The 23,354-nt window shown below is 37.3% G+C and overlaps 2 protein-coding genes across 4 annotated transcripts; one reads left to right on the top strand and one right to left on the bottom strand.

Annotated features, from left to right (window-relative positions):
* The first annotated feature begins 631 nt into the window (after positions 1-631).
* Positions 632-12,208, top strand: LOC104108496 (uncharacterized). Its single transcript, XM_009617548.4, has 8 exons — positions 632-1,061; positions 1,767-2,135; positions 2,209-2,468; positions 4,329-4,470; positions 4,923-5,294; positions 5,434-5,565; positions 9,391-9,519; positions 9,637-12,208. The coding sequence occupies exons 1-8, from the start codon at positions 954-956 to the stop codon at positions 11,932-11,934; spliced, it is 3,810 nt and encodes a 1,269-aa protein (XP_009615843.1). The 5' UTR covers positions 632-953; the 3' UTR covers positions 11,935-12,208.
* Positions 12,209-14,729: 2,521 nt separating this feature from the next.
* LOC104108495 (uncharacterized) lies at positions 14,730-21,283 on the bottom strand. 3 transcript variants are annotated; one of them, XM_009617547.4, is made up of 4 exons: positions 21,189-21,283; positions 17,494-18,297; positions 16,438-16,548; positions 14,989-15,125 (listed from the first exon to the last, which is right to left on the bottom strand). In XM_009617547.4, exons 2-3 carry the CDS (start codon positions 18,113-18,115, stop codon positions 16,457-16,459), a joined length of 714 nt encoding a protein of 237 aa, XP_009615842.1. In that variant the 5' UTR covers positions 18,116-18,297; positions 21,189-21,283; the 3' UTR covers positions 14,989-15,125; positions 16,438-16,456. The 3 variants fall into 3 exon arrangements, with proteins under 3 accessions (XP_009615840.1, XP_009615841.1, XP_009615842.1); XM_009617545.3 differs by lacking the exon at positions 16,438-16,548 and having other exon boundaries at positions 14,730-15,125; XM_009617546.4 differs by lacking the exon at positions 16,438-16,548 and having other exon boundaries at positions 14,730-15,125; positions 17,494-18,262; positions 21,189-21,274.
* Positions 21,284-23,354: the final 2,071 nt, after the last annotated feature.

The following is a 23,354-nucleotide window of genomic DNA, read 5'->3' as shown; positions in this document are numbered from 1 at the left end:
GGAAAACTTTCAGAAAATAATTGGTTCACAGAGGTTTATTTTTAATGTATTAACATTATCTTGATTGTTATAGATAGAATATTCATGTGAATAAAAATATGAAATGTCCACAATAAAGTTATTTTACAAAGGAAAGCAAATCTAAAATATTTGACCAATGAAAAAGTTTCTCTTGTAAACTTATAGATTTAACATTAGCATCTCAACATAAAGTATAACTTATTTAAATTGATTGATTGAAATGATCAGAATCTTAAATTTCTTTAGATAAGTAAAAAATGAAAAAAAAAAAAAAAGAACTTTCAATTCTTATCGCCTACCCCGTGAATCGACTATATCAAAATAGACATCTAACAACATCCAAAAATTACAACCAAGTATAAAAAATTCAAGCGCATTTAACTTTGAAATAATTTTTTAATTTTCGTTATAATTAAATTTAAATTCTAATAAAACCATTTTAAACTTATCTAATGTTAAAGCAGAAATGGAAAATTCCAATGTAACAGTAGCATTTCATCTATTTGGAAAATTAACCCAAGCACCAAGCAACTCCTGTCTCCACGTATATATATGAAAATGAAGAATACACACTCACATATAAATACAGAGAGGCACATAACCAAATCTCATCAGCAAAAACCCCTATATCTATCTTCCCCCTTTCTCCCCCATTTTCTTTCTAAATTCCCAATCCGATTTCACTTTTTTAAATTCTCAATCCACTGCTCTATCTAATCAGAATTTTATAGGATTGATACGCTTAAATTTTTTAATTATATAAAATATATAGTTATTGGCATAAAATTGTGGGAATTTTCATTTTCGATCTATTATAATCTGGGTATTTATGTGTTGTTCAGATTGAATTGATAAACATAAGATATTTGGGTGGGTTTTTGAATCAAGAATGAAAATTGAATCTACAAGGAATTGATAATAAAAGAAGAAAAATGCCGGGTTTAGCACAGAGAAATGATCACGAATTGGGTGGGTCGGATTCGCGTAATGGGTTCTGGTCAAAGCATAACGATGGCATCGGCCACAATGAGCTCCAGAAGGTAGTCAATTTGGATTCTTCCTTTTTTTTTTTTTTTTTTTAAATATTCTGAATTTTGGGTTGTAGTAATTTTACTTTTTTTTGTTGGTGAATTTGGATTGGTGACTGTGAGTTTGTATTTGGATCTTGTGATGTAATAATGGGTTAATGGAGTGGTTTTATGAATTGAACTTTGCCATTTTACTGAATTAGATTGATATCCGGTGTGAAGTTTTTGTAGTTATTAATTTTTTTATGTTATATGGAACGTTAGAAGCTCACCACAATCTAAAGAACAATATTGCTGTAGCAAAATCTTGAAAATAAGATAGGTTACCTGCCACAATAGGTAAAGGTGACCTGTAATGGTGTAAAAATTCCTTATAGTGACAGTGTGTATAACTTAGACTCGTAGTAGTTATCAATGTGGTAATGTCATATGAATGTAAGAAGTTCGCAACAATCTAAAGAAAAAATGTGCTGTCGCAAAATCTTTAATGGGTTTTTTGAATTAAGAAATGATTGATTAGTTGGAGTGAAATTCCTTTACTGTTTTACAGCAATGCTTTATCTATGAATTCAGTTACATGTAGAATGTTTCAGGATAACCAGGATTCAATTTTATTTTCATGTTTTATAAGTATGAATTGCTCGATTACTTAAATCGATGTGATTTAGTTCTAATAGCAAGTGAATGATGCAAAATGTTTCTTTTATCGGTTTGTAGTTCTGGAGCGAGCTATCACCCCAAGAGAGGCAGGAGCTTCTGAGGATTGATAAGCAAATCCTTTTTGAGCAAGCTCGTAAGCACATGTACTGTTCTAGATGCAATGGGTTACTGCTTGAAGGGTTTTTGCAAATTGTCATGTATGGAAAGTCTTTGCAGCAGGAGGGAGCGTGTGCGAACCACCCTTCCGGCAGAGTAAGGGCCTTGAAGAATCAGTGTGATGGGGGTTTGTGTGTGACAACAGGTTGTGAGGATGACGCTCAAGATCCATCCGTCCATCCTTGGGGAGGTCTGACCACGACACGAGATGGAGCACTTACCTTATTGGACTGTTATATATATACAAAGTCCTTGGAGGGGCTTCAAAATGTATATTTATTTTCCTCAATAAATATATTTCTCCATAATCTTCCACTTTCCTCTTACCTTTCCTTTGAATCAGGTGTTTGACAGTGCACGTGCAAGGGAACGGGAGAGAGAACTGCTTTATCCTGATGCATGTGGTGGAGGTGGTAGGGGTTGGATAAGCCACGGAATGACAGGCTACGTCAGAGGGCATGGAACAAGAGAAACATGTGCTCTTCATACAGCTAGGCTTTCCGTCGACACATTGGTGGATTTTTGGTCTGCCCTTGGAGAAGAGACACGACAATCTCTTTTAAGAATGAAGGAAGAGGATTTCATTGAAAGGCTCCTTTACAGGTTTGTGTACATTGTCATTCATTCAATTTCTTATTCTTTGAATACTTATTCTCACCCTCTTTTGCTTCCTAACCATCCAGTGTGTAATTCAGTCATTAGATGCATTGTGCTGAGACGGTTATTAATCTTACAAATGCATGTATAATTGAGGGGTTTTGAATTCTAATCTCATCCTTTGAAGACCAAAGGTCTTAAGATCACGAGGCCTACTGATTTTACTGTTTGAAATCTGATGTGCTAGGACTGTCACCAGTTCGGCGAAGAAGTTATGTAAAATGACTGGGAGACCATGTGTGAATCAATATTAAGATATTTGGAAGTGCTCATTTATACTAAAAGTTGATTGTCAATTTCTCTAGCTCGTAAGGGGTGGATCTGTGGCTGTATTCTTCAGGAGCAAAGAGTTGTTTTACTGAATGATGTACACATGATTAGAGAATTCAGAAGGTGGGTAGAGGAGCTTACGTGAAATCTAGATTAATGGGTTGTGCAAATAAAAGGATAGCTCAATAACAGGTTGCCTTTTATAGGAATATATCAGGTCAGAGGAAATTTTGGTCCATTAAGTTTGAAGAAGTGAGTGAAGTGTCATGTTTCCTTCTCGTAATCCTTTCTTTCCCATGGTGTGAATGTCATATATGGAGATGCCAATTCAATAAGGATTCACTTTCTACTTTTAAGGAAATGAACAAGAAAAAGATGATTGAAGAGTTATACTGATTGAAAAAGAAAAGAAATTTTAGTTGATGAAAGCTATCCGTAAGTGTACGATTTTCCAATATTTTTCGTAGGCAGTGGAGTTTTCTAGAACCAACTTCAAGAAGTGTCTTTATTCAGCAGTATGGTGGGGCATCGAAACACTAATTGTTTTCCCTTTAGTTTTCATATGCCCAACTTAGTCACTATAGCTATGAGATATGTTCCTGCTTCTTTTACCTCTGTAGAATTTAGGAAAAATTAGATACAAGAAAGGGAACACCAACTACCTTTCTGTTGTAAGGAGCTAAAGGGGTTATATACTAGTGTGCTGCTTAGCTGCCCAAAGTTTTGACACATCCTCACCATGTATGCTTCTAATCTTTTGCTGCTTATGGGGAATTGTCTAGAGTTTTAGCTATTCTCGAGCCCCATGAATTTATCTTGTAGTTTTATCCAATGTGGTGTAAAATTCTCGAGGAGCAAATACCACTTAAATCTGTTTGTATATTAGTTCTGCTTTGGTGCGGTGTAATCGGTGGTGATTTCTCTATGTGGGTGTAATTGTTGGTGGAGCTTCCTCAAATGATTTCTGGAGTTCACGACTGAAGTTAAGTGGTTATTTTAATTATGATCAATCACTGGTGGTTATCTTAGTGTGTGCCTTTTAAAACGGAGGTAAAAGGATCTTTTTAAATCAAGCTATAACCTATAATTGTTAGGAAAGGAAGTATTTTTGAGTTTAACTTTAAGGTTGTAAGGGATAGGTATGTCTGATATAAGAGCCAAGGTAGTATAATGTACAAGAGCCCAGAAATTCTTTTTAATGACATTGATGTGTCAAGCAATATTGGCTTTGATCTTGATCGTTGATTCAAGGACTTAACATCAGCAATTATATTGGGTGATTTTCCTGTTATTGGATGCTGAAGTTATAGCAAGAGTGCAGGTTGCGGCAGTATTTCAATAAGAAAAGTCTCGGTAACCTGCCTCGCTGTTAGCAAGTTAATATCCACTGTAGGTGGTCTCTGTTTCCTGCCGCAGATACAATCACTGGAACATCAAGTTCCCATATTCTTTTCTGTCCTTTAGATGGACGCCAGGATTTCTTTTTAAAACATATTTAATAGATAATTTGCTTATTTTAGAAGTTTTTGGTTGCAGGTTTGATAGCAAGAGGTTTTGCAGAGATTGCAGAAAGAATGTTATCCGTGAGTTCAAGGAACTGAAAGAATTGAAGCGTATGCGCAGAGAACCTCGTTGCACTAGTTGGTTCTGTGTTGCGGATACAGCTTTCCAGTACGAGGTGTGATTATTTTTCAACGTCAACTTTTTCATTTTTTTCTTTTTTTTGGTTTGTGAAGCACAAATGTGGAAATTTAGCTATATCTTTCCCTTTTCTGCTTTCTTATATTTTCGGGGAAATGAAATGTTTCTGCTGCCACTTTAATATTAATATTCAAGGGCTATTACATTGTTAAAATTGTGCTATGGTAAATATAGTTTTCCCTGCACATTAATCCCTTGAAGCTGTTTCTTTTTGTCAAGGAAAGGCTGCAAATGAATATAACACTGGCATGAATTCACTCTCCTACCCTGCTCCCCCTACCCACAAAATTGAATGTGAAGGAGAGAAAAATAATGAGAGACAGGAAGACCTAAGAAGCTGATGCTTTGATTCCTGGATCTTAAGAAATAGTTGAAGTAGTTACCATTTTATGCTCCCAGTTTGATGCCAGTTTACTTTCATATTCTCAGGTTTCTAATGACACAATCCATGCTGATTGGCATCAGACTTTCATTGACAACTTTGGGACATATCACCACTTTGAATGGGCAGTTGGAACGGGAGAAGGAAAATGTGATATATTGGACTATGAAAATGTTGGCTTGAGTGGAAGAGTTCAAGTTAATGGTCTTGACTTGGGTGGTTTGAATTCCTGCTACATCACTTTACGCGCATGGAAAATGGACGGCAGATGTACCGAGCTTTCAGTCAAAGCACATGCCTTGAAGGGGCAACAATGTGTACATTGCAGGCTTGTGGTTGGGGACGGTTTTGTAACCATAACAAGAGGTGAAAGCATTAGAAGGTTCTTTGAGCATGCTGAAGAAGCTGAAGAAGAAGAGGTAGTCAAGTTTATGAGGCTTCTTAAGTATCCCTTTGTTGCTGCTCTTTCATTATTTAGTATTGCTATCAGATGCTAAGATATTCTTTATGTTGTGAAATTCTCAATCTTATGGTTGTTGCTTGATGTTTCCTTATAAGGATGATAACTCCATGGACAAGGATGGAAATGACCTTGATGGTGAATGTTCCCGTCCTCAAAAACATGCGAAGAGTCCTGAACTTGCGCGAGAATTTCTTCTAGATGCTGCAACTGTAATTTTTAAAGAGCAGGTAAGCCCTTCCCTTGCTTCTGTTGTTAGTACCAGGCGCTTTACATCTTGTTTGGATGGTTGCTACCCATTGTATCGTGTTGTATTGTTATCCCAAAACAATATTTGTTTTGATTGTTTATTTAAAATTGATTGTATTGTATTGTTAAATCTATTGTTCCGAAACAACGAAAAGCCCTATTTTATGAAACAACCAATTTGGTGTGGTGGGATTGTTTCCTAATTTTCTTTCCAATTATGCCCTTACTTATTACTCCATAATTCTATTTTACTTTTTACTTTTTTCTTTTATTTTAACTCCAAATCTCCAACCTATTGACCAACTTTGTGTTCGTCCATCTTTTCTACAATTGGTTCGTGCCATTCTTTTCATCCAAATCTCCAAATCACTGTTCGTTTTTTTGTTTCTTTCCATCGTTCTATGATTTTTTCTTTTGTTGCTAATAATAGTTAATCTTTTTCTTCAGGTTTTTGCTCTTGTTTCCAAGCTACATAATTGGTGATAAATTAGTAGAAAGAGATTTTCTTAAATTATTTTTATGCGTAATTCTGGATAAATTTAATATTTAATACAATTTAGGGTATTTTAGTAAACTTATCAGTTACAGTATAGTACGATACAAGCTGTTCATTTATCCAGTTGAGACTGCCGCAATTTCTTTTGCGGGAGTCAAACCAAATAATAAAAATATTATTAAATAACAGCAAACGATACAAACTATCCAAACGTCATATCCATAAAACGATACAATACAGTACCGTACAATACATTATAAAACGATTGGTAACAATGATCCAAACAGAGTGTTAGTCTATTCGCAAGAAGGTTCTAAAGTAGTACTAACAAACAACAACAAACCAAGTATGTTCCCAACAGTGTTAGTCTATTCGCAGACCTTACCCCTACCTAATGCAGGTAGAGAGGCTGTTTCCAATAGACCCTCAGCTCGGAAAGGGTGAGAAGAAGAAGAAGAAGAAGAAAAAGAAAAGCAAGAACGGAAGAGAGAAGAAAAAGAGGGAGATAAAGGATAAGTAGTACCAATAGCAACAGGGGATACAATACCTGGGGTGAACAAAACCACATAACCGCAATAAAAATCTAAGAATATGAAGGGACATGCGTGCCACTAAGACTATCGGTGGGCAATTAAGAAACTACTTACTAACCTTCTACCCTAATCCTCGACCTCCACACCCTCCTATCAAGGGTCATGTCCTCAGTGAGCTGAAACAGCGCCATGTCCTGTCTAATCACCTCTCCCCAGTACTTCTTAGGCCTACCTCGACCTCTTCTCAAACTCGCCATGGCCAACCTCTCACACCTCCTAACAGGAGCATCAATGCTTCTCCTCTTAACATGTCCGAACCATCTCAGCCTCGACTCCCGCATCTTATCCTCCACGGAGGCTACTCCCAGTCTGTCCCAGATAGCTTCATTCTTAATCTTATCTCTCCTAGTACACCCACACATCTATCTCAACATCCTCATCTCTGCTACTTTCAACTTCTGCACGTGGGAGTTCTTGACTGGCCAACACTCAGCCCCATACAGCATAGTCGGTCGAACCACCACTCTATAAAACTTACCCTTAAGTCTTGGTGGCACATTCTTATCACATAAAACACCGGAAGCGAGCCTCCATTTCATCCATCCCGTTCTGATGCGATGTGCGACATCTTCGTCAATCTTCCCGTTACCTTGGATAATAGACCCGAGATACTTAAAACTAGCTCTCTTGGGGATAACTTGAGCATCAAGCTTTACCTCTACGTCTGTTTCATGGGTCCCGTCACTGAATTTGCACTCCAAGTATTCTGTTTTGGTTCTGCTCAACTTGAAACCTTTTAGACTCCAAGGTCTGTCTCCAAAAACCTCCAACCTAGCGTTAACTCCGCTTCGCGTCTCGTCAATCAATACTATATCATCGGCAAATAGCATGCACCAAGGCACCTCCCCTTGGATGTGTCGCGACAGTATATCTATCGCCAAGGCAAATAAAAACGGGCTAAGAGCCAATCCCTGGTGTAGCCCCATCACAACAGGGAAATGCTCCGAGTCACCTCCAACAGTCCTCACCCGAGGGAGTCTTCAACTTATTGAAGTTTTGCTTATCAGGAGATCATTAAAGAAACTTGAGCAATGGGAGTCTGTTTTTTTTTAAAATGATAGGTTTTATTCATACAGCATTAAGACAGTGCTGGAGATCTGTACATTGTGGCAAAAGGGAGAAGACAAAAGTATATCCCTGTCTAAAACTGTAGGAGTGCTAGGAACTCTAAAATAGATTCAGCTTCATTAACAAGTTCCATTCTACACCAAAAGTAAAACAAACAAAAATACTGTTAGCCTTTATCCTCTGAATGTCATTGTTTATCTTCAAAGCATCTCAAGTTCCTCTCTTTCCAAACTGTCCACCAGATGCAAGCTGGTAATTGCTATAGTGTTTCACCATGTTATCTTCCTTCCTTCTGACACTGCCCTAATCCAGTTCCTCAGAAAGTCAGCAGGGTTTCTTGACATAGGCCATTTGATACCCGAAAGGTTCGAAAACAGTTGCCATCTGTAACTGGACATTGAAGAAAAAGATACCAGTTGCTTTCTGTGTACCTCCGGATAAGTAGCATCTGATGCAGAGCAATGCGAGTCTGTTTTAGATAAGAAAACATCAAGTTGCTTGAATCTAGCTACTTGCTTTCCGGAAAATGACTTTTTTGTCAGTCTACTCTCTAATCAAAGATGATAGGTATAAGGGCTTATCTTGCTAAGCTTCCAAAATTTGTTTATTTTCAGAAGTGCTTTTATTAATTTGGATTTTCAGAGAAGTGCTTCTGTGTGTGTTTGGCCAATTCATTTTAGAGATGCTTTTGTCAGTACTAGAGAAGCAATCTGTGTTTCGATAAATTGAGGACGGATAGTTTGGTAAGCTTATTTTGTCCTGAAAAATTAATTTTGTGCTTCTGCTTTTAGAAGTTACAAATGTCTGCTTCTCCCCGCAACAAAAAAACTACTTTCCGACTACTCAAATCACTATTTCTTCGAGAAGTTTAGCCTGAACACTGACTCTCTAAAATAGCACTTTCAGTGTCCGGAAAGATTGGCCCAACAGGACCCTATCTTATCAAAAAGAAAGATTGCCAACTAGGCTATAAATTTAAGGTGGTCGAATAAGTTTGTGTATTTTAAACAATTCTTTAGTTAGTTTGTATGTATCTTTTTATAGAAACTTTTGCATTTTTAATATTCTTAGCCTTATATTATAAATGTTTTGCCATAACAATCTTCTTTTATGAAGCAATTGTGGAGAGCGAATAGCAGGCGGATTATGAGCAAAGTATGTTCAGGATTTAGGTTCTTATCTGCTTAATGTTTCTAGGGAGCTAAGTCAATTGTTTGGGAATCTATGTTGCTGGATCCTCCAAAAAGGCTGCCGGGTGTTTGTCGGGTCCTCCAAAAGCAGTGCATTTTTGGACGATCTGGGTGACATAGTTTGGATTCTATTCACATAATCATTCAACCAATAACCGCCTTTTTGTTTTTTAGTATTTCTTATAATTGGAAGACAAGCTAGTCAACTAAATTGTACTCCTTAAATATCCTATGCTAGTCTTATTAAGTTTGGCTCTGTTTTCCCTCTAATAGGTTAAAGTTCAGTTTATCACTCAATACGAATCTTCTGTCACATGATATTACTATCATGAAGCTGCAACTAAAATTAGGAACCAAATAAGATCTCCCTTTTTGGAACCGAGTTTGAGATGATTTGGGAATTGCAGTGCTTGGTTAATTATGGTGCTTGAATTTGTTCTGACACGGAAATATATACAGGTTGAAAAAGCTTTTAGAGAAGGAACAGCACGGCAAAATGCACATAGCATATTTGTCTGTCTTGCATTGAAGTTGCTAGAGGAGCGTGTACATGTTGCCTGCAAGGAGATTATTACTTTAGAAAAGCAGGTACTCAGAAGATGTATTTATAGATTAAGGACTGTCACAGCTTCTTCTTTTAGTATGAATGCTTATTCCTGCTTGTAGAGGTATGGTTCTGAGTCTCTGCTTAATTTGTTGATGCAGATGAAACTTCTTGAAGAAGAAGAGAAGGAAAAGCGTGTAGAAGAAGAACGCAAGGAGCGGAGGAGGACAAAAGAAAAGGAAAAGAAACTCCGGAGGAAGGAGAGATTAAGAGAAAAAGAAAAGGAAAGAGAGAAGAAAGGCTGTGAATCAAATGAAACTAATTTTGTTCCTGATGATTCAAAGGAGGAGATTTGGAGGAAGGAGAGATTAAGGGAAAAAGAAAAGGATATAGAGAAGAAAAGTTGTGAACCTAACCAAACTGATGATGTTCCAAAGGAGGAGTCAACACCTAGTGTTGATGATGATGAGTCGAATTTGATAAGCAAAAGGGCTTCAGTGAGTGAAATGGGTGAAGTCAATCGTTCCAGTCCTTTATCCCCGGATAACGAATATGATCTACTTTTGGATAGGTATCATTGCTCGAATATGCAAATCCACTCTGATGACTATCTTGAGGAATTCAATATTAAAGATATGAATGTTTCGTCTGCAAGTGATCATTTGAGATACTCCAGGCGGAGGCTAAAATATCGAAATGATTCCCAACCAGATTCAGGCCTGAAATGGTTTGATAGACGACGGTTTGCTGTTGTTTCAGAGAGCGGAAGTGTAGTGAGCAAGCATGACCCAAGACATTACTGTGATGACTTTGGAGCTTCTAAGAGTACTAATAGGTTGAACAAGCAACTAAGAAATAACGTTGCAAAGTCCAACATAAATAATGGTGCCTCCAAGTTTGCGGAGAAGCTCCAATGTTCAAATAATAAGAGGATGAATGACCGATATGACTCTGCCGATTGCAGCTGTAACCAACACATCGATTATAGATCGAAGTTGGATCCAAATATAGCCAGAGAAATACAAGATAACAAACCTGTGAGTAAGTCAGCATCTTCATCAGATATCTCCAAGCAGTATTATCATGGAAACAAATATAATCAACTCGAATACATGCGAGAAAATGGTAGAAGACTCAAAAACAGAATGCCTACAGGTAATAATTTGTCCAGCAGGGATTCACCTGTTACTAAGAAAGTATGGGAACCAACAGAATCACAGAAGAAGTATCCAAGAAACAGCTCTGACTCTGATCTTACATTGAGTACTGAAACTCTAGAGGATCCAGAATATTTGATTTCCAATAGTTCGGAAGTATCTAGTCCTCTTCAGATCCATCATGAAGAAAAGGACGTTCAAGAATCAAGAAAACCTGGCTCCAAAACAGAAAGCAACTGCAAAAGTGGTTTTCATTTGGAAGAGAAATCCCAGCAGTATTTGAAGTATTTAGGAGGAGATGATGAAAATGAGTCGATGCAGGGGTCTTCTTTGGGTTCATCACAGAGAAGCTCTTCTAATTCTGATAATTGCTCATCCTGCCTTAGTGAGGGAGACAGCAATACATCCTTTTCAAATCCTCGACATCCAGAATCATCATCAACGTCAGATTCAGAAGATTGCAGCCAAAAGTCAGAAGGAAGAGGAACTTCAGAAATTAGGAACGGCTTTGCTGATTGTTATGAAGTTGGGCAACAAAAGGGGAATGCTACTGGTAGTGGTGTTCATGTTAAGTGCCTTACACCAGATTCTGCAAGAACAACTACAGTGCAAAGTTTTCCTGTAACAGTTAATTCAACTTGCAGTAGTGGAAATATGAATGGGGCTTCTCTTGGAACTCAACCTCAACCTGTGCATCCACCAGTCCAAAATCAAGGCATACACTTCCCTTTGTTTCAAGCTCCTGCAATGGGTTATTATTATCAAAGTCCGGCTTCTTGGGGAGCAGCTCCTGCGAATGGCTTAATGCCATTTCCTCATCCGAACCACTATGTATATGCTAGCCCTTTTGCTTATGGTCTGAATGCTTATACGCATTTCATGCAGTATGGTGGCCTACAGCATCTGACCCCTCCTGTTGTCAATCCTGGTCAATTCCCTGTTTACCAGTCAGTTGCTTCAACAAATGATACGTGCACAAAGAAAAGTGCTAATGATACAACTATTGGCGGGTTAAAAGATGCCTATCACGAAGCTAATATGCAGAGGATAGGGCAGCATACAACAGATAAACCAACTGTAAAAGCAGGTCAAAACGGGAAGTCTGGAAGTTCGGGCTTCTCTCTTTTCTCTTTCACTCCTGATCCCTTTTCTTTGAAACAAGGGATTGCGAGGAATATTTCTTCAGATTTGACAGCTGATCACACTGAGGGTGATGATGGTTGCATTAAGAAAGATCCAGTTGAAGAGTACAACCCGTTTGCAAACCGGATTGAGTTTCCTTTTCCTGATATAGTTTGTTAACAGAGATATGAGGTGGCTGCATGCGAGGTTTCAGTTTATATTCTCTACTGAGTCATGGAAGTTTGAGTACTTATAATGTCATACAGAATAATCCCCTGAAAAAAATTAGCAATTTTTTTCTTGATTTAGTTGATTGGTTTTGTTTTGTTTTGAGTTGTAATCTGTTTTTTTCCTTACGTAGAGAGAGCAAAGGTTGAGAGAATGACAGTGTTTCGAGTTAAATTGTATGCAATGAGCTTTTTCCTATACAAATGAATATGGTGTTTGATCGGCATGATGTGCTTAGATTCACATATTCCTTTATACCTTATTAGCTAGGCATCTTGCTAAATGATTCCAAACAACTGCGGGGATGAATATTCCAATGGTACTACTAGCCTGTTTGGTCAAGCTTCTCCAAAGCCGAAAGTGCTTTTTTTTTTTCCTTAAAAAAAAGTGCTTTTTTTCCGAAGTTGTAGTGTTTGGCCAAGGTTTTAGATGAAAAAAAGTGCTTTTGATTAGAAGCAAAAACAATTTTGGAAAAGCAGAAAAAAGTAGGGTATCTCTAAAAATATATTTAGAAGCACATATTAAAAGTTTGGCCAAATATTAATTGTTGTTGAGAAGTCCTTTTCAAATTAATTAGCCAAACATAAAAAAGAACATATTTTTTAAGCTTTTGCCAAACAGGCAATACGCCTATTTTCTTGAACGTTTTCGATTTCTCTCTCAGCTGCCAATTAAAGTTAGGCTAATGAAGTCTTGTAGGTTTACATGGTTGTACCTCTTTTGGGTGACTGAAAATAGATCCTCGGCTCCTTATGAGTGACTGGAAACAAATACTCTGCTGCAAGAACACTTACTTTAAATGTGAAGCAAATACTTTTCAGGGTAAAGAATCCCAACACTATTTTTCATTTTAGTGATCGTCTAACATTCAGGCAACTGTTCAATATTCCAATGACTTTTAGCATTTCTTAATTTTAATAAATAAACAAATTTAAGTGCTTCAACAGCAAGTTTTGGGGGTGTAAGAGTTTTCACAGTAATCTTAATGATTACGGTGTAATAATAGGACTTCTTTTCTTCATGTAATTAAAGATTCTTGTACGAGAAAATTATAGATTCTTACACGAGAAAGCATATCACATGTAAATAACTGATAAATTTTATGAAATAAATTCTATTCTTTCCTCTATTCCACCTAGAGAATAAAAGTTTGTTACTCTCCGCTTTTCAACTAGTCTATACACTTGTGAAAACATGGTTTATTGATTTTTCTCGATCTTTTGTTAGCAAATTTATAAGACCAGCAATGTTATATAGGTGTGAATATCGGGCTGCTGAATCATAATCGAATGATTGAAATGAAAAAAATGCTATCAAGGTGTTATAGGATAAAAAATGCCTATCCACAAGATGATTGTCATTAATGATGCGTATGCTAAGATGGATATTTAATTATACAAAATTTGACGAGATAAAAATAATATATTCTACAAAAGTGCAACTAGCAAAAATCGAGGATAAAATGAAGCTGAATACATACGGATATACCTAAAGTTGTCAAGATTTTTCATTTAGACACGTCAAGCATGCCTTGTTCCGTTTGAACACATGTAGTAGGCGAAAATGTACCAATCAACATATTTTGCTGACATGATTGATAGCCTGAGCTGCACATAATGCCTGTGTTCATTATCCTCTACTGATGTCTTAGGAGTATTTTCGATGCCTAAACGTATGTTCATACACACTTTCATCTCTTAATTACTCTATTTTCACTTAGAAAGTTTTTTAGCAAAATACAACAAGGAACATCAAACCAAAGAGCTTACGGTGCAACTCACACCATCAACTATTTCAGCAAAACTTGTCTGATTTGTACACTTTGGGCCTACTACAGGTATTAGATCAGAACAAAACCCACTTAAGGTGTCTAATGAAACACCATGGCAACTCTAGGTGTCTCCATATTTATTCGGCCTAAAATGAAAAAGGTCACTTGAGATGGTTTAGTCATGTCATGCACAAACCTAACATCACGTGGACGAAAGTTATCCCGAAAAACCACAATCTCTTGAAATAATACGAACTTAGTGAAAGATGGGATACAACAAAAGAAAAAGATTTACACGGGCAATACCAATTAGTTGGCTTATGTTAGTACATTTATTTAAAGTCTTGTGCTTCCTATGTATCTTTTAGCCTTGGCTGAGATTTATATACCAATAGAAAATATATACAACTTCTACTACTTTTTTTTTAGTTTTGTATAATATTGACTTGAGATGAATGTAAATGGAGAGCCATGATCCATGAGGATTTGTATAGCCAACCCAACTTATTTGGAAGTGAGGCCTAGTTGTTGTTTGTTAGCAGATTTATCAGACAGTTACTTTTTTTATGGCGTTCAGAATTCTCTGATTGATTTCTGTTCAGGAACTTGGCCAAGTTTGAAGGCTATCTGCAGTGAATTCAACGCTCACTAGGATCATAGTTGAGTTGGAAAGAGAACTTGAAATAAGAGGAACTTTGTCAATCTCATATAGGAGGATAACAGCTTCCAACTTTTGGATGAGCCACCAGAAATCCTTCGAAATGTTCTTCATTCTGACATATGGTTTACTTTCATGTCTGCCCTAATTTGATATAAAAATAAGAAAAACCAATGACGATAACATGCAGTCTATTAATGTCAACTTGAAAAGAAAAAAAAGCAAGATGCAGTCTACTCACAAGTTAGATTGACAGCACAAGAGTGACTTGCTCTGGTAATGCAACAATGAATAAGGAGCAGATTTTGCAATCAAAGATGATTGCCAAAGCTGGAACGCCGGGGCCTTTACTGGTCTTTTATATATAATTACTTGCATTTAAGGTTCTGAAATGATGATGAAACAGATGCAAATTTGTAATGTAATTCAAGTTTTAAGCTCTCTAGCACAGATTCGTACCGCTTCTTCTTTTCCTCAGATGATCTAAAGTTAAGAGAAGAGCCTAGTCGTTCTTGTTCTCTGGCTCGAATTTCAGAATAGCAAGATAGAAGCCAGGTTCATCTGTGAATTTGACTACTTCAAATGAATGCTCTGCCGCAACATTTTGCAGATTCATCTTATCTGGCAAGTTTGAGACTACCACGTCAGGATATTGTTTCCGTTGCTCTTCAACCACTTGTCTGCCTTGTGGATGACTAATCACAACTCTCGCACCTGAAAAATAAAGCAACTATTAGAGAATTTAAACACCACTAAGCAAACTTTGATTTAATTCCTAAAAGGGTTGAGGCCATGGAATTGAGAGATTTCAGACCAATAAGCTTCGTTGGCAGTGTTTATAAAATCATATCCAAAGTTCTGACAGAGAGGATAAAGAAGGTGATACACAAATTGGTTGATCAACAACAAGTGGCGTTCATCAAAGGAAGACAAATAATGGACGCAGCCTTGATAGCTAATGAATATGTGGACTCTACAATAAAAGGGAAGCTGCCAAGAATAGTGTAAGCTAGAAACTGAAAAAGCTTACGACCATATTAATTTCTATTAAAGGTGTTAAAAGATATGAGTGTTTGGAAACAAATGGATTAGATGGATTCTCTTCTGTATAAGCAAGGTCGGATCTTCTGTTTTGATCAATGGCACTCCGGAAGGTTTCTTTCCATCTCAAAGGGGATTGAGACAGGGAGATCCACTATCTCAATTTCTATTTATTATTGCAATGGAAGGTCTTAACAGCAAGATTAAAGTGGCAAATCAGAATGGATGGCTTAGGGGTTTTATAGGTGCTTAATAATGCAACAAGCACTATGGAGGTATTATATGCAGATGATTCATTAATCTTCTATGATGCCAAAGTGGAGCAACTGAGACATCTCAGAGTAATCCTCACTATTTTTAGGCTGTCTCAGGCCTTCATGTGAATTGGAGAAGAAGTTTGTTGTTTCCAGTAAATGAAGTACTACACATTCACTCTCTGGAAGGCACTTCAGGATGCGAAGTGGGCTGTTTGCCGACAATTTATCTTAATGCCTTTGGGATCAAAGAACAAGTCACAAGAGATATGGAATGGGGTGCTTGAAAGATGCGAGAAAAAACTGGCTACATGGAAAAGTCAATATTTATCATTGGGGAGGAGGGTGGTTTTGGTAAAAAACATGCTTGATTCTCTTCCCACTTACATGATGTCCTTATTCCCACTACCAGCTAACATTGAAAAGAAAAATGATGCTCTAAGAAGGAACTTTATATGGCAAGGCAACAGAGAAAAGAAAGGCTTTTACTTGGGTAAGTGGAAAACTCTCACTATCAGCAATAAAGAAGGGGGCTTGGGCATAAGAAATCTCAGGTATCATAATAGGAGCTTACTCATGAAATGGCTTTGGAGATTCAGCTTGGAGGAAAAGGCTTTCGGAGAAGGGTTGTCAATGAAAAATATGGGAATGAGGGATAGTGGTGCTCCAAAGTGGTATCTACACCCTATGGTCTTAGTGTATGGAGATCTATAAGAACTTTATGACCTTACCTAATTAATAATGTGAGAATTAAGGTGGGAAATGGGGTGAAGACCTCCTTCTGGAATGACAACTGCGTTGAGCATGGACCACTTGAAGAGGTTTTCCCTGATATATACAACCTGGTTCATCAGCAAAATATAACAGTTACTGAAATCTGGAGTCTACAGGGATGGAATTTAAGCTTCAGAAGGTTTATCAATGACTGCGAGATTAACAGGCTAGCAGAATTTTACAAGACTTTGGAGCAATTTCATGGTATCACAGATCAAGAAGACAGATTGGTATGGCTAAAGCACATCAAAGGAACTTTCACAGTGAAATCTGCATACAGAAATTTGAAACATAGTTGTCAGCAGGCTGGATTGTGGCATTGGAAAAACATCTAGAAGGTGAAAATACCATACAAAGTGGCATGTTTTGTTTGGCTGGTTGTGAAGAATGCTTCTCTAACACAGAGAAGGGTAATGCAGCTTTGTTCTAGATGCTACTTATGTGGAAGGGAAGCTGAGAGTAATAGCTATCTTTTTTTGCATTATCGGATCACAGATCAACTTTGGCAAATCTTTTTTGAGTATAAAAGGGTTGAAATGCATCATGCCTAAATCAACTGGAGAGATCCTGGTTTGCTGGAATAATTGTGAAGGAGTGGTCAGACAAAAGAAATGGTGGAGTGCTGTTCCAGCTTGTGTTTGGTGGATCATCGGGAAAGAAAGAAACTCAAGATGTTTTGAAGATATTGGCAACAATAAGATGAATTGCTTGCTTCTATTTCACTTGTAGTGTAAAGAGGAGTTGGGAGAAAAAGTAGAATCACTGTTAAACATCATAGAATCTCTGTAAGATGAATTAGGGAACTTCTTGTGCTCTCTTTGTGAATTGTAAATATGGCAGTTAGCACTGCCTTTGTGCTAATGGAATATAATTTGTTACCTTTTCTCAACAAAAATAATTCCTCTTAGATTTATAAAAAGATGATCGCTTTTGTCTTGATGAAAACATAAAATCAAATGGAGTACACACCACATGAATAAGAGTCTAAGTTTACTAATATGACTGAAATTCACCTGGCAAACAGCGTTTTCTGAGTGCTTCCATAATCTGACCAAGCTCAAACGGCAATGCAGGAAGGAAGTAGAGAAAAATAGCGTCAAAAGATGTCCACTTCTCTGGTACATATATCAATTCTCCTTGCCAACACTTAACCTTATCATATTTTTCTTTGATGCATGCTAACATGAAAAGTGAGTCATGAACGACAAGCAATTGCCTGCAATTTGATGAATCAACTACTCTATCAACAAATTCTTCAGAACCAATCGCAATCATAACCTTAGAAGTCTCTGTGATCTCTCCTGCTGATATGATCTCATCAATTTTTTCCTTATGCTCTTCACTGGAATCTGGATACTCAAGAAATGACCAGTCTTTTTCCATGACATCTTCAAAATTAATTACAGATACCGTTCCATCATTTGATGGAGCAATAGCATTACAGCAGGATTGCAAATTACGGGACGGATGAAGGGATGCTGATTGGACATGGATAGAAATGGTAATGTTGCCATGATTATTGAAAGCACATCGTTTGTAGCAACTACGAGCCTGTTGTAAACTAAAACATGGTCTTGATCTATGAAGAGGTGATGTAAGTGCGAGGAAAGAGCAGGATGATGAGATAGAGCTCATGGGTCCAATACTCTCTATAAATGTCTTATTTCAGACGATTGATATTTGGGGAGATATCGATAATAATCCTGGTTATAAATATGTCTCCGGCATACAACTTGCACAGATATTCTTCTACATGTCACCCCTTCAAATTTGTGTTTTCATCTGCACTCCAGCAAATGCTTCTGAATTTTTGTACCCTGCCATTAGATTTTTTTTTTTTTTTTTTTTATAAAAAATGCTTAATGGAGATGAAAGAGGCCAAACAGTTTCTAACTCTGAAAAGAAAAAAAAGCCTGAAAGTAGTTCAAAATGACATGTAATAGTATCTAATACAGTCTTCTCATTAAGCATTAGTACTCTAAGTTGCTCGGACTCGGGTGCGGGTGTCCGATAGGGGTGCGGATCTAGAGGTCGGATCCTTCATGACCTAAATTTTAAGATTTGGGGGTACGAATCCAGGTAAGGATACATGTGCCCGGATTCGGCTAAAAATAATTCAAATATCTAAAGTTAGAGTAATAAAAATATATTCAAGTTATGAGACATTATGTGGAAAACTTACAAGGTATTCCAAGAAGGACAAAAATATTAATCAAAAGGAGAATCCCAAAAGGAGATAAAAGGAAAAAGACTGACATAGAAATTTCTATATATAACGTATTCCTATTTTTTCAATTTCACCGTAGCTTTTGATTTGATTTCAGAAATCATTGTATGTATCCCGAATTTCTTCGTCGATTTTGGTCAAAGTACCTAGAATCGGTTGACCAAATCCGGTACGGATCCCACACCCATGTCGTATCGACACCGGTGCAACACCAAAAGTGAATAGTCCGCGCAACTTAGTTAGTACTTCAAAGTATTTCATGACAATGTCTAGCACCGTGATCAATGAGGAAACTCCATAAGACATTAAAATAGGTGTCCAAATGTAGCGTAACAAGATAGCAAAAATGTCAAGTAGCAGAAGGAATCTTAGAGTCAGTCAGTTGCGCTGCCTTAAGAGATGGAGGGTGACATCTAAGGTAATAGAGAAGGCTTGATAGGAGGGAGGAAGAAATGCACATGCCACTCTTTTGACTTGATGCAACAGCAAAATCCACTTGTACTAATGAAGCCCGAAAAACCCAATCTATACAAAGATACTCTTTTCGACATCCACTCTTAACAAATGAAAGCTGTTGGCACAGATCAACTCTTGCTTTAGAGCCTATTTCTTGTACTGAAACAAACAAATACAACATTCTTTAACATCCAAAAAGGCAAAGGATTTTTCAATCTCTATCCTTAATTTCAAAGAGAAAACCATAGGAAGCTTACTCAAAAACTGCCTAAACATAAAGTAAAAGAATGAAAGATCAAACCTTTCCAATTACTACTTCAGGTATCAGTAATCTACCATATACTCTATATTAAAAACATCTAATGGTGATCCAAAATTTCTTTGGTTAAATTGACTGCAAAAAGTTTGTCAAACCAACTAGCCCCTAAGGCTTGGGTTTATTGGCAAGAGCGCAACGCATGATGTGTGGGTTAGACGCACGTTTCGGGTTGAACCCTGCTGCAAACAAAAGCATGATATTTAAGTGAACAAGGGTAGAGGGTGCATCACTTGCCCTAGGGGATTTCTCGGTTATCAAACTATTTTTCCTTCTTTTGTCAACCCAACTACTCCCTCCATCACAAGTTATGCGACGGTGTTTGACTAAGCATAGAGTTTAAGAAAGAAATAAAGAAAGACTTTTAAAACTTGTGATCTAATACAAGCCATAGTAATTTGCGTGGCCGTAATTTCCCACAAGTGGGGTCTGGGGAGGGTAAGATGTACGCAGCCTTACCCCTACCCTGGAAGGGCGAGAGGTTGTTTCCGATAGACCCTGGGCTGGAGAACGGATGAAAAAAAGTAATGACAACAAGTAAGAATAACAACAAGATAAAAAAGACCGATCACAAGGAGAAAGTGGAAAAGAGGAAGGCAACTAACAATAGTATAATCATAAGGGTAATGCAGGTCACTCAGACAGTACAGGACATGCGGGAAAGTTCTCATTATGGGAAAAAGTATCAGAAGAAAATGAGGGCCTCATTAGTGAGACTGGGATGGAGTAAGAAAGGAAGTGTAATGTAACTGAATGAAAATATTTCCTAGAAGAGAGCAAAGAAGAACCAAAATGTATAAAGAAGGAAACACAATTTCCTAATCAACCTCTGAGTCCCCACAAAGAATGAACAAGTTCTGTAAGAAAAGCAGAAGCGTAAAAACAAAATCTACAGCATTTACACACATAACGTGCAAACCCTTCCTTATCCTCCCCTGGCATTTTTTCTATCTTCCTCGTGAATTTTCATTTTAACATATTCTTTCCTATTTAATGCTTGTTTCCTGTGCAAATTTCAGGTTTTCCATTTTCAATGCTGTTATTTCTCTAGCAGAGAGAGAGTAGGTTTCAGCACTCTGCATCATATCACTAGGGTACAGAACAGCCCTAGCAGCGTCCAATCTTAATTCTTTGTTCTTCTATCGGAGACTGCTAAATCTCTCAACCTTATTTTTTATATTCCAGTTTGACATCACCCAAATTTCCAAATTACCATTACTATACACTCTCTTTAGCAATATTATCCCTTGCCTTATCAACCAAATGTATAGAGATTGATCTTATCTTCGCATAGCCCTAAACTTTTCATCATACTTTCCTCTTTTAATTTTCTGTAGCTTCCTATTTTACAGCACTTGTTGCTGATTGATATATATATTTTTTGAAAAGGATTGATATATATATATATATATACTACCTTTAAATATTAAAAAAAGATATTCCTCTTTAAATACGGAAAAACTCGCCTTATTAATTATCATGAATGCATTTTGAACTTCAAACTTGATATTGTTCAATAAACCCATGGTCAGTTCATAACTCCAAAAAAGCAGCATAACCCAAAAAGGGTAATCATAATTCTGCTGTTCATGCATTTGAAAATTCTCAAACTAATAAAACAACCATACTAAAACAAAAATGAACCATTTCAAGAATTTAAATTTATATTCAATTATGGAGAGTTGCAGAGAAAAATGAGCAGAGATAACCTTGATGAATATGGGAGCTGGGAAGCGAGAAAGGAGCTGAATTTTTATCCTTTTGCAGAGGGAAGAAATACTTGAGAACTGAGAGGAATGATTGGGCTTAACTAAAAGCAATCAAAGCCCAGTTAAAAGGTCAGGCCCATATACGGATGCTCCAAAGCTTAGAGGGAAAGAGAATTCTTCAAATAAAAAATGAAAAAAATTTAAATTTGGAAGATATAACAGGAAAATAAGCATATCTCATATTTCCAGAGTTAACTTGTAAAAAAAGGTTCATTGCAATATATTCAATATAAAAAGCTTATTGTGTTTATGTCAAATGAACGAATACAAACGTATGCTTTTTATACATATATTTATCATTTAATCATAGTTAATTTTACTAAAATAAAATTTTATTTTTCCAATCATGTTGTCTAGTCCCTATGTTCCAATTTGCTTAGTACAATTTATATTTGTCTTTTCCAAGAAAAATACCTTTCTATATTGAGAAACTTCTAATATTTTTTATTTTCTTTTCCTTGAGGAAGTTTTCTAGAAGTTACCATGATTTGCGTAGACTCCACAAGAAGAGTACTTTTGTATCTTTACACGTATGAAACTTATTGTCTTTTAACTTATTTACCCGTTGTTCTTAACCATTCGTACTGAATTAAATCACATATCCTTTAAGCTGCATAAAAATTTAATTGTTACTCATTTTTCGGGTAAACAGTTTGGCACCCATCGTGGGACTAAGGATAATAGTGATGATTTGATACGAATCTCCATAACACACCCTATTTTACGCTTACTCTTTGAAATTTTGATTCCAGGTTAGCCTAACTCAGTCTGCTTACTTGAACGTTGACGTTGAGTCAGGCCATAACGACGAGAACAATAATGTGATGCCTAGTAATGATGTGCCTCCTGTCGATCCCAATGGTGTCCCAGCCGCTGACCTAGTCGATGCTAACTCGCAGGTGGCCATCAACATCAATTTACCAACTGATCCCGAAAACAATGTTCGTAGGGGACCCTGGCTAGCAGCTTGAGAAGTGCCCGAAGGTGAAGGCGATGGGGTGAGCCTGCAGTTAATTTTCGAAATGTAGCAGGCTCAACAAGTGGCGATAGCACAGTTGCAGAACCAAAGCCACGCCCCTAACAGGGTCGAACTCGAACAGTCCCGGTCGTTTTGAGTATCGTAGTTTCGTTCCCCCATTTATTGCTTATTCTATGTTAGTTTGTTGTTATGTGACTTGCAGGGTGGTTGATTTGGTTCCGGGGATGTTTCAGAATGATCTGGGACACTAGTCCCAAGGTTGGAAGTCTAAGTTGAAAGAGTTGACCGGATGTTGACTTACGTGTAAATGACTCTGGAATGGAGTTTTGATGATTTCGATAGCTCTGTATGGTGATTTTGGATTTAGGAGTGTGTCCGGATATTGATTTGGAGGTCCGTAGATGATTTTGGCTTGAATTGACGAAAGTTGAAAAAGTTGAAGTTTGGAGAGTTGAGAAGTTTGACCGAGATTTAACTTAGTTGTTACCGACTCGGATTTTAGTTCCAGAAGTTGGAATGGGTATGTTGTGTCATTTATGACTTGTGTGCAAAATTTGAGGTCAATCAGAGTTGATTTGGTGTGTTTCGGCATTTGTTTTAGAAATTGGAAGTCCAATAACTCATTAGACTTGAATTGGGGTGCGGTTCGTATTTTCGATGTTGTTTGATGTGATTTGAGGGTTTGACTAAGTTCATATGATATTTTAGGACTTGTCGGTATGTTCGGATAGGGTCCTGGGGTCCCCGGGTGTATTTTGGATTGAGTTCGGACCACATGTTCTTGATATGAGATTGTTGGTTTTTCTAAATCTGGTTTCCTTCATCGCGTTTGCGGAGGAGGTGCCGCGATTGAGTAGAGTAGTTTGTGTCAGATGGAATTTTACTCTTCGCGTTCACGAAGTATGGGTCATGATCGAAGGGTTTGAGGAGAGTATGAATCGCGAACGCGTGAGGTGGACCACGTTCGCAAAGAAGGAAGGGAGGGTGGCCTGGAGCCACGCATTTGTTCTTCGCGATCGCGTAGCTTCGAGTTCTTGTGCATCGCATTCGTGGCTGTGGTTCCGCGTTCGCGTAGGTCATTTTGAGGGCAACTTTCTTTTGTTTTTCGCGATCGCGAGGGACTTTCC

Source organism: Nicotiana tomentosiformis, chromosome 3 (assembly GCF_000390325.3).
Source record: "Nicotiana tomentosiformis chromosome 3, ASM39032v3, whole genome shotgun sequence".
NCBI classification, from domain to species: domain Eukaryota; kingdom Viridiplantae; phylum Streptophyta; class Magnoliopsida; order Solanales; family Solanaceae; genus Nicotiana; species Nicotiana tomentosiformis.
This window is presented reverse-complemented; position numbering and strand designations above follow the sequence as displayed.

Excerpts from the sequence above, each read along its gene's own strand:
- LOC104108496 (XM_009617548.4), top strand. The coding sequence starts at position 954 with ATGCCGGGTTTAGCACAGAGAAATGATCACGAATTGGGTGGGTCGGAT. Across the intron at positions 2,136-2,208 it reads CCTTGGAGGGGCTTCAAAAT|GTGTTTGACAGTGCACGTGC; the intron begins GTATATTTATTT and ends CCTTTGAATCAG. Across the intron at positions 5,295-5,433 it reads AAGAAGCTGAAGAAGAAGAG|GATGATAACTCCATGGACAA; the intron begins GTAGTCAAGTTT and ends TTTCCTTATAAG.
- LOC104108495 (XM_009617545.3), bottom strand. The coding sequence starts at position 18,115 with ATGAGCTCTATCTCATCATCCTGCTCTTTCCTCGCACTTACATCACCT. Across the intron at positions 15,126-17,493 it reads CAGAAAACGCTGTTTGCCAG|GTGCGAGAGTTGTGATTAGT; the intron begins GTGAATTTCAGT and ends TTTATTTTTCAG.